Genomic DNA, 14682 nt, shown 5'->3' on the forward strand with positions numbered 1-14682 from the left:
ACCCACTGTGTATGTTTAGACGCTTTCTTGTTGGACAAGGGCGTCACTTGGCATCATCCCTCACCGATTACGTTGTGTCCATTCTACAGGACAAAGCCCCGCCCGCGTCTGGGGGGAAAAGGCGGTGTTTTGTTGCTTTGGGATGGTAGAGCATGCGCAGTAGGTGATTTTGGACGGCCGGTCTTTACTGTGATCATGTGTACAGCAGCTCGCAGCATGCGCAGTGTTGGCGTGCCGGCAGAACCGGCTTCTGTGGAGCTGGAGCATGCGTGATGGTTCTATGGCGGTGTCTTGGAGAGGCAGCTGAGTAGGCGGCTGCCTGGGGTTCGAGTCCAAGGCCACTTTGCCGCAATCCATTACCGGAGCTCACCAGAAAACGATTCCTCATCCACAGTTGATCCCTTCTACTGCTTAGTGGGTGGGCGCCTATGGCGCAACTCATGTAGAGTGCGGTCTCGGAGTCGGCGTCTGGGCCTTGGCGCAAGATGGCGGCGGAGGGGAGCGGCGCAGCGGCAGGTTAGTGAGGGAAGGGGGAGTGAGAAGGAGAAGGTAAGGGGGGAAATGAGTGAAGTCGAGGAAGAGTGAGGAGGAAATGAGTGGAGTAGGGGAAGTGAGGGGTAAGGGGAAATTGAATGGACTGGGAGGGAGAGTGAGGGCGTAAGGGGGAATTGAGTGGACTGGGAGGGAGTGCGGGGGAATTGAGTGGACTGGGAGGGAGAGTGAGGAGGGAATACGGGGAAATTGAGTGGGGGAGAGTGACAAGGGGAATTAATTGGAGTGGGTGTAGAGTTAGGAGGGGGTAAGGGGGAAATGAGTGGAGTGGGAGTAGAGTTGAGGATTTGAGGCAGGGTGGGTGGATATAATGAGATGTACCACAAAATTGTTGGAAGAAAGGTCCTCTACTAATGGCATTCTCACATGTCATGAGCCGCATTTGGGTAATGCTGGATGAAAATGAATGTTGTTTGTTAGTCAAATGCCAGTTATTTTTTTTATATAAAACTCCGGGTTTACCAGGTAGTAATGATTTCTGCCATATGATGTCCTTCAGCCACTGCCTATATCTGATATCGTAAAGCCTGAGAGAGATGCCAACACCATTTCTACAAAATGCTGTGTACACTGGTGAATAACCACTCAAGCTCCAGTAACAAAAATACCAGGTTTGACATGAATGTCCAGGAGGTAATTAACTATAAGAGAAGTGTTCCTGGAGCTGGAGGTTCACCATGCCTCAGGGGAAAAGAAACAACTCTTCTGGCATATGAGGGCCACATTCCAGCAGGAAGCCTTTGTTTAACTCTGTGTTACAGCAGGTGCATTTGAAAATGTTGAGCTATTTTCTTGTTTTAGTACTAGTGAGTGTACTAAAATTTTATGAACCAGAAGATTACGGTGAAGTAAAGATACAGTAGATACAGATCAACTGGACAGTTAGGTGGAAAAGTGGCAGATACAGTTTAATTCAGGTGCAAGGTAATTAGATTAGCAGGTGAGATTTTAATAGGATGTATGGAGTTTAATTATTGTACATAGTTCAGTCAAAGGAAACAGCATTGCTCCAGGGCCAAGGTGCAGTACTGATGTAACACAGAAATTAGAGTGCATGTCCATATCTCGCTGAAAGTGGGGATACAGGTGAATAGGGAAGTGAAGCAAACATTTGGTATGTTTGCCTTTATAGACAGAGTTGGGATGCAACGTTGAAGCACTACATAACATTGGTTAGACCACCCTTGTAGTGTTGCATACATTTCTGGTCACTACACTGCAGGAAGATTGTGGTGCAATGGAAAGGGTGCAGAAGAGGTTCACTATGATGTTTTTATCTATAGAGAGCTGGAGTTGTATATTGGGTTTATTCATAAGCAGGAGGATGAACTGTCATAAGTCATGGTCCATGTCACTACCAAAGACACGGATAGGAAGGGTTATGAGGTCCGCAAGGTGAGCTCAGGAAGTTAGGCCCCCCTCCTTTAAGTTAGCACCTCCAGGCTTGTGATTTCCAGACTGCTCCCCATACCACATCCCAGTGAGCCCAGAAAGAGGAAGATAATACAGTTTAACATGTTGCCAAGGAAGTTGTACAGGAGGGAGGGCTTCAGGTTATTGGATCATTTGGCGCTCTTACAGGGAATATGGGATCTATACAGAAAGGGGAATTCAAAATAAGCGAAGCTGCAGATTGTAACATCAAAACAGTGAGCTGTTGGCCTCTCCTCTTGCTGTGGCAGGAGCGATATCTCTTTCCCTCGTTAGTAGGAAAGGGCATGTTGAGATAGCGAAGTGTTGAGATGGACAATAGTTCTGATGGTCTCTGGGGGCTTGCTATTGCTGTAGTGGGTGGTAGTGGGGGGGGGCGATGCTTTTTGTTAGAACATGCGGGGGCCTGATGTTTTGCAGCTGTTTGTGCATGGGAGAGGGAGAGGGGCTTTGGGGTTCTAACATTCTTCTGTCATTCATTCCTTGAGTTTTTAAAAATCTGTTTCATGGATGTCTGCAAAGAAAAGGGATTTCAGGTTGTATACTGCAAACATTCTCTGACATTGAACTGAACCACTGAACTGGAAAGAGGGTGATATCCTCTCAGTGGGAACATTTGCTAGTGCTGCATGGGGTTGGGAATCAACGCCAGAACTAATGGAGTGGTTGTGGTGAAAGATCTTGTTAAGCCTACTTGCAAAGTCAGGAATCGAAAAGGTTGAGCAAGCTGGGACTAATGTTCTTAGTTGTGTATATTTCAACACAAGAAGTATTGTAGGAAAGGCAGATGATCTCAAGGCATGCATCAGCACGTGGAATTAAGATATTGTAGCCATAAGGGTACTTCGTTACAGGAGGAACAAGACTGGCAGCTCAATGTTCCGGGGTTCCGTTGTTTTAGATGTGACAGTGGGAGGGATTAAGGGGGGGGTGGTACTGTTAGTCGGAAAATGTAACAACAGTGCTCAGTCGTGGACTGTTGCAAAAAACATAAGGTTGTGATAGGTGATTTTTACTTTCCACATATTGGCTGGGACTCTCATTCTGTAAAAGGGCTGGATGGGAAAGAGTTTGTCAAATGTGTTCAGAAGAGTTTGCTTAATCAGTGGATACAAGTCCTAACAAGAGAGTGTGCAATACTAGTTCTAGTGAGATAGGGCAGATGACAGAAGCTTGTGTAGGGGAACATTTTGCATCTAGTGGTCATAATGCCATTAGGTTCAAAGTAATTAGGAACAAGGATAGGTCTGGTCCTTGGGTTGAGATTCCAAATTGGTGGAAGACCAATTTTGTTGATATCAGAAAAGATGTGAAATTCTGAGAGTATAAAGTTTGTACATTCCTGTCAGAATAAAAGGCAAGGCTAATAGGTTTAGGGAACCTTGGATTTTGAGAGATATTGAGGCCCTGGTTAAGGAAAAAAAAGATACATAACAGGTATAGGTAGGCAGGAGCAAATGAGGTACTTGAGTATAAGAAATGCAAGAGAACACAAGATGGAAATCAGGAGGGCTAGAAGAAGAGTAAAAGGATAGCAAGGGACAAAATTGGTCCTCTGGAAAATCAAAGTGGTAATCTATGCGTAGAGCCGAAAGAGATGGAGGAGATCTTAAATGGAGTTTTTTGCAACAGTATTTAATCGGGAGACAGACACAGTCTTTAGATGTGAAGCAATGCAGCAGCAAGGTCATGCAGATTACAGAGGAGGCGGTGTTGCTGTCTTGAGGCAAGTTAGAGTGGATAAGTCTTCAGGACCTGACAAGGTGTTCTCTCAGACCCTGTGGGAAACTAGTACAGAAATTCACAAACATGAGGAATTCTGCAGATGCTGCCTGGCCTGCTGCGTTCACCAGCAACTTTGATGTGGAGTACAGAAATTGCAGGGCCCTAGCAGAGGTATTCAAAACATTCTTTGCCACGGGTGGGGTGCAGAAGATTACTAATGTTGATTCGTTGTTTAAGAGAGGCTCCAAGAATAAGTCAGGAAACTATATGCCGGTGAGCCTGACATCAGTAATGGGAAAGTTATTGAAGGTATCCTAAGGGACTGGATTTAAGTATTTGGATAGATAGGGGCTGATTAGGCATAGTCAACATGGCTTTATGTATAGTAGTTGTGTCTGACCAATCTTACAGAATTTCAAGGAAGTTATCAGGAAAGTTGAAGACAAGGCAGTGAATGTTTTCTATATTGACTTTAGCAAGGCCTTTGACAAGGTACCTTGTGGGAGGTTCTGGAAGGTTCAGTTTCTTGGCATTCAAGATGAGGTAAGTAAATTAGATTAGACATTGACTTTGTGGAAAAAGCCAGAGGGTTGTAGTAGATAGCTTCTTCTCTGACTGGAGGCCTGTGACTAGTGTGCAGCAGGGATCAAATCTGGGTCAATTGTTTGTCATCTATATCTGATCTGGATGATGTGCTGAACTGGATCAGCAAATTTGCAGGTGGCATCAAGATTGATGATGTAATGGACAGTGAGGAAGACTATTAAAGCTTGAAGTGGGATCTGGAAAAGTTGGGTTGAAAATGACAGTTGGAATTTAATGCAGACAACTGTAAGGTGTTGCTCTGGATCAGCCAGGTAGGTTGTACATGGTGAGCAGTAGGACACTGAGTGTGGTAGAGCAGAGGGATCTGGGAATACTAATGCATAATTCATTGAAAGTGGCGTCACAGGTAGATAGGGTCGTAAAGAATGCTTTTGTCACATTGGTCCTTATAAGTAAAATGTATTGAGTACAGAAGTTGGGATATTAAGTTTAAATTGTACATGTTGATGGGCCTAATTTGGTCTCTTGTGCGGTTTTGATCACCTACCTGTAGGAGAGATGCAAATAAGATTGAAAGAATGCAGAGAAAATTTACAAGGATGTTGCCATGACTTGAGGGTCTGAGTTATAAGGAAAGATTGAATAGGTTAGGGCTTTATTTCTTGGAGCATAGAGGATTGAGAGGAGATTTTGTACAGGTATACAAAATTGTGGAGTGTATATATAGGGTAAATGCAAGCATTCTTGGCACAGAGGTTGGGTCAGTCTACAACTAGAAGCCATGGTTAAGGGTGGAAGGTGGAAAGTTTGAAGGGGCACTTCTTCAGTCAGAGTGGTAACTGTGTGGAAGAAGCTTCCTGTGCAAGTGGTGGATAGATACATGGATGGGGGAGTAGGGAGTACAGACAACTATGTTCTGTGTGCATGTTGATGGGCTAGGCAGATTAATTGTTCAGCACAGACTAGATGGGCCTTATTCTGTGCTATATTGTTCTATGACTCTAATGTCAGAGGCTAAGGGGTGACTTCTTAGATATTTACCAAATGGAGGGGTATAGTTTGGTTCAATGGTGGCAGTCTTTTTTCACCAGGACAGAGGAGACTATAACTGCAGGGTACAACTTTATCGTGAGCAGGAAGAAATTTGAAGGAGATCCAGGTGGAGAGTTTTCCACATCAAGGGAGCAGTTTACTGGAAACAGCTGCCAAAAAAGAAGATAGGAGGAGATGGTATTCGAAAAGTATTTGGACAGGTAGCATGCAGCAAACCTGTTTGATAGGAAGGGTATAGAAGGATATGGGTTTAATGCAGGCAGATGGGATTACTGTACATTGTCAGTAATGGAATGGAGAACAGTGGGCTCATTTTTGTGTGGTATGATTCTTTGAAGAAAGATGGTGTTAATCACAGATCAATGAACAGTTAGGTTATACGAACAAAGAAGTTGCCGGTAGTGAAGAATGTCTTGAGATACAACATGTGTAGGTCAGCTGCAAAGTTGAGCAGAGGTATGGTTAACACACAGAAATGGGCTAACCTACATCTCTGTAGTTGGTCCTATTTAGAATAAGATAATGGTAGGAGGGAGCTTCTAGTGCCCTTCTAGGTTGAGAATTCCAATGATTCCCTTTGGTTGAGGATCTTCTCACATTCTGGTGTATGAGGTAGCGTGCAGCAAATTTGTTTGGTATGCAAGTTAATGTGGTGACTTTGTTAATTTTGGTTAATATTTTTTTTAAATGCTACAGACAGCATTTCTGGTGAGAGTAAGTCTATTTCCACTTCATCTGCATCTTGTTGGCAGTTTGCTGGTCCCAAATGGGTTATTTTTACTGTGAGCTTCCAGTTCTTTACATCCCTTCCTATGATAAACTGAAGACTTAAACACCATCTTCTTTTGTTTGCCTGAAGTCACGTACATTTTTCTTAACTACATGGATTAACTTCAAATCAAGAGTGTAGCTACAGGACCCATACCAGCCTTTATCTTCATGGGGTGTGTCAAACAATCCATATTTTCAGGCCTCTACACTGATCTCTTCTAGTACATCACTGACTCAATTGCTAGATGCTCTTTAGGAGCTCAATTTTCATAATCTTTCCTGTCTGCTTCTGCCTTGTTCTCACTTTGACAGTCTATCTCTGGCATTCTCTTTTGTTTTGGAGATGAGACAAGGTGGCGGAATTTGGAGAAAAGCAGTTTGCTGGAGGAACTCGGCAGGTCAGGCAACATCTGTTAAGAGAAATGTGTGGTCAACATTTCGGATCGATGATATTACCCTTTCCATCAAATAAAATTTCCATCTTGGGAAGTATTAATAATTAATGTTCATTTATACAGTGGCTACTTTGACCATCTCTTGCCATCCTGTTTTCTGTAAGAAATGATGGCCTGTTCTCTCAGTTTGACCAGCTCTTGTAACCTTCTGTGAGGGCACACAAAAAGGTGAATAGGCATTCAGCTCCTTGGTCTGCTCTGTCAGTGAATAAGGTTGTAGCTGATCTTCTACCTCTGTCATTTTCCTTCACTAAGCCTGCATTCCTTAGTTCCATAACATCCGCAAATGTGATCATTCTCAATTACTGGGCCTCCACTGCTCATTACGTAGAGAATTCTAGATTCCAGCCTTGTAGTTCTGAACAGCCAGCTATGGAAAATATCTTTGTTCCAGTTTGGCATGCTGTATATCAATTATACATACATTCAGACCTCATTATCTGCTCAATTTACTCAATATGTCCCATATATGACTGGGAATATCAGTAACATACAATGTTCAGTGTGATCTACTGTGGTGTGGATGGATTAGTGTGACTTCTGCTTGAGATTCCTCAGGAAACAGGATCATGTGTCTAGTCTCCTGCATTTGGACCAGACCTAGTTATGTAGGTGTGAGCATGACTGATTCCTGAGTGACAGTCACAGTCTTAGCTTCAACTCCCAAGAGTAAATAAGCAGTGACAATTTGTCATAGGAATGAATCGGTCCTGTGGGATTTGAGAAGCTTCTGATTTACAGGTATCATTAATGTGCAGTGTGCTTTATAGACTGGGGAAATTCTCACTCCCAGTACCATCAGTGTTCACAGCTTCCAGCCCTGAGATTAGGGAGCATGTGATCAGACGTGTAAATCCTTTTACATCGCAAATGATCAAAGTCGTTCGTGATTTCAAGGACTGAATATATATATTTTAATGTTGCCTCTCGTTTTCATAAACTTGAAGGTATAGGTTGAGTCTTCGAGCAGTTCCTCCTATTTTAGCAACAATCTGATAAATTTAAATACAATGCCTTTATTTGAAGTTAAGTGTATCTGCTTTGGTGGCGAGACCAGCCTTATACACTCTATTCCAGATGTGTTCTAATAATGTTCCATATTATTGGAGCAGGATGCTTACCTTTGTAATAAAGCCTATTAACCGAATGACAGAAATGTGTCTCAGAATAGTTCTTTTTACATCCACACCAGTCCTTGATTGATAGGCTCTCTACTTCATCAGTATGATGACAGGAAATGCAAGGACCATTTCCAAGGATATAGTCATTCTTATGAAGCTTTGCTCTTGCATTTACCAGTTTGGTTCTCTTGCTGGGTCTCTTCCTGTTGCTGAACACTTCCATTCACTCTGCATCCATTTGTCTGTTATTTTAATTTTGTCCCTTTTTCACCCTGTGTCTTTGGTTCCTAAATTGAATTATTTGTTTATTGTTAGCTGGTGGCTTAGATTAATGTGAAGAATTGTGATGGGATAGATTAAACAAATTAAAACTAAGTGTTTTATTGATTAATTATGGTCAACATATCAGGGAAGATCCTGGTTATCCAGTTACTGGTGAGAATGTGGACCTTTGTACATATGGTGTTGCTGTGGCCAATAGCAGAGGTTCATTTAAGAGGGTATGCTCAGTGAATTTAATTAAGAAGTGTTGAAGGGTTGCATGTGAGCACGAACCATTTAGAATGATGGCTAGCTTCTGTATTATTCAAGACTCGTGCTGTAAACTAACGAGTTGTGTGCTTTCTGTAGCTGACCTCTGTCCCCTTCGGTGTTGTTGATAGAATAGTGGGCAAGGTCCCATAACAAGGATATTGAAATCATCCTGAGGGAGGAGTGAAAATGCAGCAGCAACCATTGGTCTTCGTGCTAACGTGGGGGAGTATATCAATAGAGTATGAAAATTTCATTCTTGGTTGCAGGTTCCTGTCTCATCCTGGTGACCTCATGTCTCTCTGCTCTTAAAACCGGTAGAGAATGGGTGTTCTTCCCAGGTAAAAAAAAGACCAATGTTTCTCCTTTAACCATGGAACCACATAGCACTTTTTTGATCAGGATTTGCCATCATTATGCAGGCTGCCAGGTCTAACTTAACTTCTAGTGACCACACTTCAGAAAGTTTTTTTCTTTGTTCCCCTCTTGGCCAATCAGGACGTTCTAAATTGCCCTCAGCTAATAAGTACCTTGATATCAAACTCATAGAGTAATGAATAGAGCAAGATGTACAGTTAATCTTCCAAATACATAGTTTATTTTAGCTGTGAATGGAACAATAAATGTTTGCCACAGTACCTTACCCACATTGACTCAGGATGATGGGGTATTGGATATTGGATTGGAGACCTTGTGTCTTTCTCTGTTTCTTGACTTCAGGCTCACCAAGTTGTCATCTGTATTTTTGGTTCTGGTTCAGAAATAGATACAGGTCAATTTCACATGAGCCAACTGGGCAGCTCACAGTAGGATGTGGTGAGGAGCTTAGCAAATGTATGTTGAGCACTGGTGAGATAGTATAGAAATATGGGTACTGTAAGTGGAAAAAAGACATTCAGAATTGTTTTTATTTCAGCTAAGAACTGAAATGCTACATTTGCTCCGTAGACATATTCCTTAAGATGAAGACGTCAATTAGATTTGCTTATCAACAATAGCAATACAGACTTGGTTGGGTGTGGGGAGCAATTGTTCTGAGAGTTGAGAAAGACTGAAACAGGTTTGACATTCAAAAGTGGAATTGGGTGGGCACAGTTTGTTGCTAAATGCCTGTTGGTGCGTAACCTATGATTAAATAGACTTGCATTTCCACAGCATACTTCAGGATGTTACAAAACAAGCAAGGTAGTAACTAGTCACTTTTGTAATGTTGCAAATACAGGAACGAATTGGAGTGCAACATAAAGAATGTCAGTTTTAGTTAATGTGGGTTAAATAATATATATTGGTCAGAATACTGAGAATATCCCCTTTGCTTTAAATTAAATTTAGAATTGTGTAAAATACTGCTTAAAACTTCTACCACAGTTGTGTATTGGCCATAACAATAGAAGCTATTGAACCATTTAATCATTTAAGTATTTAAAAGGCATTTGTCAATTCTTTATGTAGCCCCCCTGGCCAACCTCAGGGTGGCTCGGCTCGCTGTCGTCTAGGGAAACAGCCCTCGGCCCTGCCAAACTGGGTAATTAGTTTGTGTGGCTGCTGTGTGATGTACCCCACCCCGCCCAAATAACAGACAATACACCAGATACGATTAAATGGTTTACGGTTTATAGATAATACTGGAACTATATAATTAATAGAGAATAAAATATAAAGGGAAAATAAAAGGTGCCACACTTATCAAAGTTAATCTCTTCGTGCACCAACAGTTGGAGCTCAGGACCCTTCTTCTTCACCCTGCGACCCCTCGGACCACCTCAACTGGCCGCCTGGGACCAACAACGGTGGTCGACCAGACGCTCCACACGAGTCCACCTCCGTCTCCTCTCCTCACCCTGGACCTCGGACTCCTGCTCGGGGTCCGACCCCGTTAGCGGACTCACAGCACTTGGTCCATCCTCTGTCTCTCTCTCTCTCTCTCTCTCTCGCCTTCTCCCCAAAACCCCACGCATACAATATCTTACAGACACACAGAAAGCTTAACAACTATCCCAATTGGTTCGTAACACCTTCTTATCAGTAACATGATCCAAACAAACTGCTAGCAGGAGGACTTTCTCAGCAGTTAACATAACAAAGAAGCCCTTTCAATTAGACTATGCAGTGACATATATATAAAAAAAGAAACCCCTTACATTTGGGTCAACCACACTATTTTCAAATTTTTAAGTAATTTCGTTCTAGGTTTCGTAGCAAAACACACAAAATGCTGGTTAGGCAACATCTATGGATATGAGTAAAAATATGTTTTGGGCCAAGACACTTCATTAGGCCAGAAACATCAACTGTTCATTCCTGTAACACACATCAAAGTTGCTGGTGAGCGCAGCAGGCCAGGCATCATCTCGAGGAAGAGGTACAGTGGACGTTTCGGGCCGAGACCCTTTGTCAGGACTAACTGAAAGAAGAGCTAGTAAGAGATTTGAAAGGTGGAGGGGGAGATCCAAAATGATAGGAGAAGACAGGAGGGGGAGGGATGGAGCCAAGAGCTGGACAGTTGATTGGCAAAAGGGATATGGGAGGATCATGGGACAGGAGGCCCAGGGAGAAGGAAGAGGGGGAGGGGGTTCCTTCTCATAGTTGCTCCCTGACCTGCTGAGTTCTCCCAGCATTTTGTGTGCCTTGCTGTGGATTTTCAGCATCTGTGGTTTAAAATCTTGTAGTCAAGAAAGCAGCTTCTCAGTATCTACCTCTTAAGCCATTAATGTGTGTCAATGAGATGGAGAAGTAGAAGATAACACCAGTAGGCCACTCCATTCTGTTCAATCATGGCTGTTCCTTTATATTATTTCTCTAGGTAGTTTAAACTAAAGCTTATTTCATTCATTCATCCTTTCTGTTCTCTGCCAAATCCTAGGAAAATGTCTTGTGCACCTTTAAAATAAATGTATGTGCTTGGGGTAAGGAAAAAAAAACTGAACATTTTGGATTGATAACAATTTGTGAGAACTTAGAATTTTAAGTTCATGCTGCATCCTGGGTACTAGCCTCTATAGTTTCCAAGACATCTCCAATAAGCGGTGCCTCAGAAAGGCAGCGGCCATTAATAAAGACTCCCATCACCCAGGGCATATCCTTCTATTGTTACCGTCAGGAAGGAGGTACAGAAGCCTGAAGGCGCACACTCAGCAATTCAGGAATAGCTTCTTCCCTCCTGCCATCTGATTTCTAGTGGGCATTGAACCCATGAACACTACCTCACTTTTTTCTTATTTGTTTTTGCTCTATTTTTAATTTAACTATTATGTATAGATATATACATACTTACTGTTATTTATTTTTTCTATATTTATCATATATTGCATTGTACTGCTGCCGTTAAGTTAACAAATTTCATGACACATGCTCCTGATCTTAAACCTGATTCTGATTAATTTGAAACTTTATCTGTTCCTCTCTATACAGCTACCACCTGGCCTGAATATTTTTAGAGTTCTGCACAAATGAATAACATCACAATTTCACACATTACACTCCATCTGCTACATCTGTGTCAACTTAATTAACCTATCACTCTTCAGATTTTCTGCATTCTCACTTTCTCACCCAGCTTTATAACAGAAGCAAAGACGGATATTACAACCAACCACTTATTTAAGTTATTGATAAGGGCTGTAAAAAGCTAATGATACAACACATCTTTGCAGCACTCCACAAGTTAGACTTAAAATAGTCTAGAATTTTTTTTGTGTAAATTTTTTTGTTTATGTGTCACCATCAATTCTCAATCATCATTTCATGTAATAAACATTTGCCCTGTATCTTATTTTCAAAGTTCTAGTGAACTTCATGTGCTTCATTGACATTACAGCCCTAAGTACATAACAATTGTTACGTAACCGGCAACAATGAATATCAATCGAGACAGGTTATATAAAAACAACCAAACATTTATTAAACACGGATAAACAATTTTTAAAAAATGAGAACCTTAACCGGAAGTTAACCGCTATGCAGCCGTTCAACAAATCGTCACTTGGCATTGGTTCTTAAAGCGTTAAATGCAAAAACAGTTCTTAAGCGGTAAAGTCAAATACAGTTCTTAAAATGGTAAATTTGGAAGTCCAATAGATTTATACGTTCAATTGAGAGAGACTTCTCTGGAGAAGGATTTCTTTATAGACGCAACTTCTTGTTGGTTCTGTCCAAAGGATTCACGATGCAGGAAATAAACAGTTTAAAACAACTGACCTTAAATTCTAGAGAGCACCTTTCATGAACTACCTTGCTCTTTTGGCAAGAGTTATCTTCGATGCAGGTCACTACTCCTTCAACGAAGACTGAATATGGTCGATCCTTTGTTAAACTGCCGAACAATACCAACTTCTCTTAATCCTTCGGGTCCTGTACTTCGATAAAGTCTTCACTCTACGGTACTACTGCTGGAATAAGGTACATCAACACATCTAGCAAAAATTTCCCGTCCTTGTACCTTGCAACAGAACGTAACACTCCGTTTTAAAAATGAAACTGCGTCATAAAAACAAATACGCAGCAGAAACAGAGACACATTAACGTTCTAGCTGGAAAACTAAAAACTAACTGCGTCATCTGAGGTCTTCCCTTATATATTCGTGGTGCACATGTCATCACGTGACCTCACATCGGCAGGAAAATTACATCAGGTGACCTCTGAAAGACCATTACATCATTCTCACGAAAAAAATCACAGATCTCGTTGAGGTATGTAGCACAATGAATTCAGCAATTTGAGATAACCGCCCATTCTAGATTACTTCAACTGTCCAGTTCTTAAAGAAAGGTGGTTAACTTGTAATATTAGTTTGTTTTTTCTTTCTCCATATGCTATTTGATCTGTGTATTTTTGTCAAGTGAAAATTATAGAAATCTAGAATTTCAGGCTAATAAGTTTTCTGTTATGTATTGGTTCCCATTCACAAAGGTCATTCTTCATGAAGTTTTTGAAGATTGAAAGTGATTAAAGCTAGACCAATGGATGTTGCATGCATGGATTTTAGGAAGACATTCAATAAGGTCAACATAGTGTTTGTTCGGCAAATTAGAATGCATGGAAGTGATCCTTGGTAACTTGGCTTGCCCATAGAAGTCAGAGGGTAGTAGCAGATAGAGTTCTGTGTTTAATGGTGTTCCACAGGGAGCTGTACTGGGACCTCTGTTGTTTGTCATGTGAATAAATGATTTGGATGAAAATCTGTTCAGATGGGTGGTTGTAGATGGCATAGATGTGGTGGTATGGATTGTATAGAAGCTTGCTAAAGGATGCAGTGTGATATAGATCAGTTGCAGATATGGGTGGAGAAGTGGCAGATGGAGTTTAGTCAGAGCAAGTGTGAAATGCAACCTTAAGAGACAGGATAGTTTATGGTAAGATCCTTAATAGCATCGATGAGCAGAGGGATCTAACAGTCCAGGTATGTGGCTGCACAGGTTGATGGTGGTAAAGAAGTCAAAGTTTTTAAAAGTATGTGTATGTTACCATATACAACCTTGAGATTCATTTTCTTCCAGGCATTTGCAGGTAAAGAAATACAATAGAATGTATGAAAAACACTACACATAAACAATGACTGGCATAAAACCAATGTGCAAAAGAAGCCAAGTTGTGCAAATAAAAAAATTATACTGAGAACGTGAGTTGTAGTGAGCCCTTGAAAATGAGTCTGAGGTTGTAGAATCAGTTCAGAGTTGTGAGTGAAGTTATCCAAGCTGGTTCAGGAGCTGAATGGTTGTAGGATGATAATTATTCCTGAATGCAGTTGACAGTAAATTTACTGGACTGATGCCTGTAATGGATGTGTTGTTTTATGAAGAAGGTTTGGACAGTATCTGGTGCAGTTGAGAAGACTGAGAAGAGGTTTGATTGATACTTGTAAGTTCCCGTGGACTTTAAGGTATGTGAAGCTGCTTCCTTTTGTGGGAGAATTTGGAGATTGAGGGTCACTGCTTAAAAGTAAGCTACCAAATTGTAAAAGCAGAGATTTTGAATACTTGTACATCAGAAATTCTTCATATGACTGAAAAGTTCTCACTGATGAGCAGTTACAGAGCAACCCTGATCCCGAGAGTCAAGAAAAGGATAATGTATCCAATTGCTGGTTTGCTTAATTGACAACCTAATGGAATGGAATTTTCCAAGATCATATCTTCAAGGTGGAATACATTGCTGAAAGCAAGGCTGAAGTATTTGCAACCAAATTTGATTTCCTGAAATCCCTATCAGCACACAATCTAGTTTAATCCATCTGATATCAAGAAAATGCTGAGAGCATAAGTGCATTAATATCTGTGGGAAGGATGCATCTTAGTTGTAAACCAAAATACTGTTGGAAAAACTGAGTCAAACAGTATCTGTGCAAGCAAGAGATGGTCGACATTTTAAGTAGACATCCTCACTCAGGACTGGAGTATAGAGGGAAGAGATGGCCAACATACAGGAGTGGGAGTGAGGGATGAAACAGGCTGGCATGCAATAGGTGGAGTAGATTTGGGGGTTGATAGTAATGGGCAGA

At 41.4% G+C, this 14682-nt stretch overlaps 1 protein-coding gene across 4 annotated transcripts in view; it reads left to right on the forward strand.

The window, feature by feature from the left end:
* Positions 1-210: 210 nt before the first annotated feature.
* The window catches only part of LOC134342924 (phosphatidylinositol 4-phosphate 5-kinase type-1 alpha-like), a 103344-nt gene continuing 88872 nt past the window's right edge, over positions 211-14682 (forward strand). For 2 of the 4 annotated variants that reach the window (XM_063041628.1, XM_063041627.1), the window contains exon 1: positions 213-516. In XM_063041628.1, coding sequence (XP_062897698.1) covers positions 486-516 — 31 coding nt within the window. In that variant the 5' untranslated portion in view covers positions 213-485. Of the gene's footprint in view, positions 517-14682 lie in introns of all 4 variants that reach the window. The other 2 variants (XM_063041626.1, XM_063041629.1) reach the window with 2 other exon arrangements.

Source organism: Mobula hypostoma, chromosome 2, assembly GCF_963921235.1.
Source record: "Mobula hypostoma chromosome 2, sMobHyp1.1, whole genome shotgun sequence".
Classification (NCBI taxonomy): domain Eukaryota; kingdom Metazoa; phylum Chordata; class Chondrichthyes; order Myliobatiformes; family Myliobatidae; genus Mobula; species Mobula hypostoma.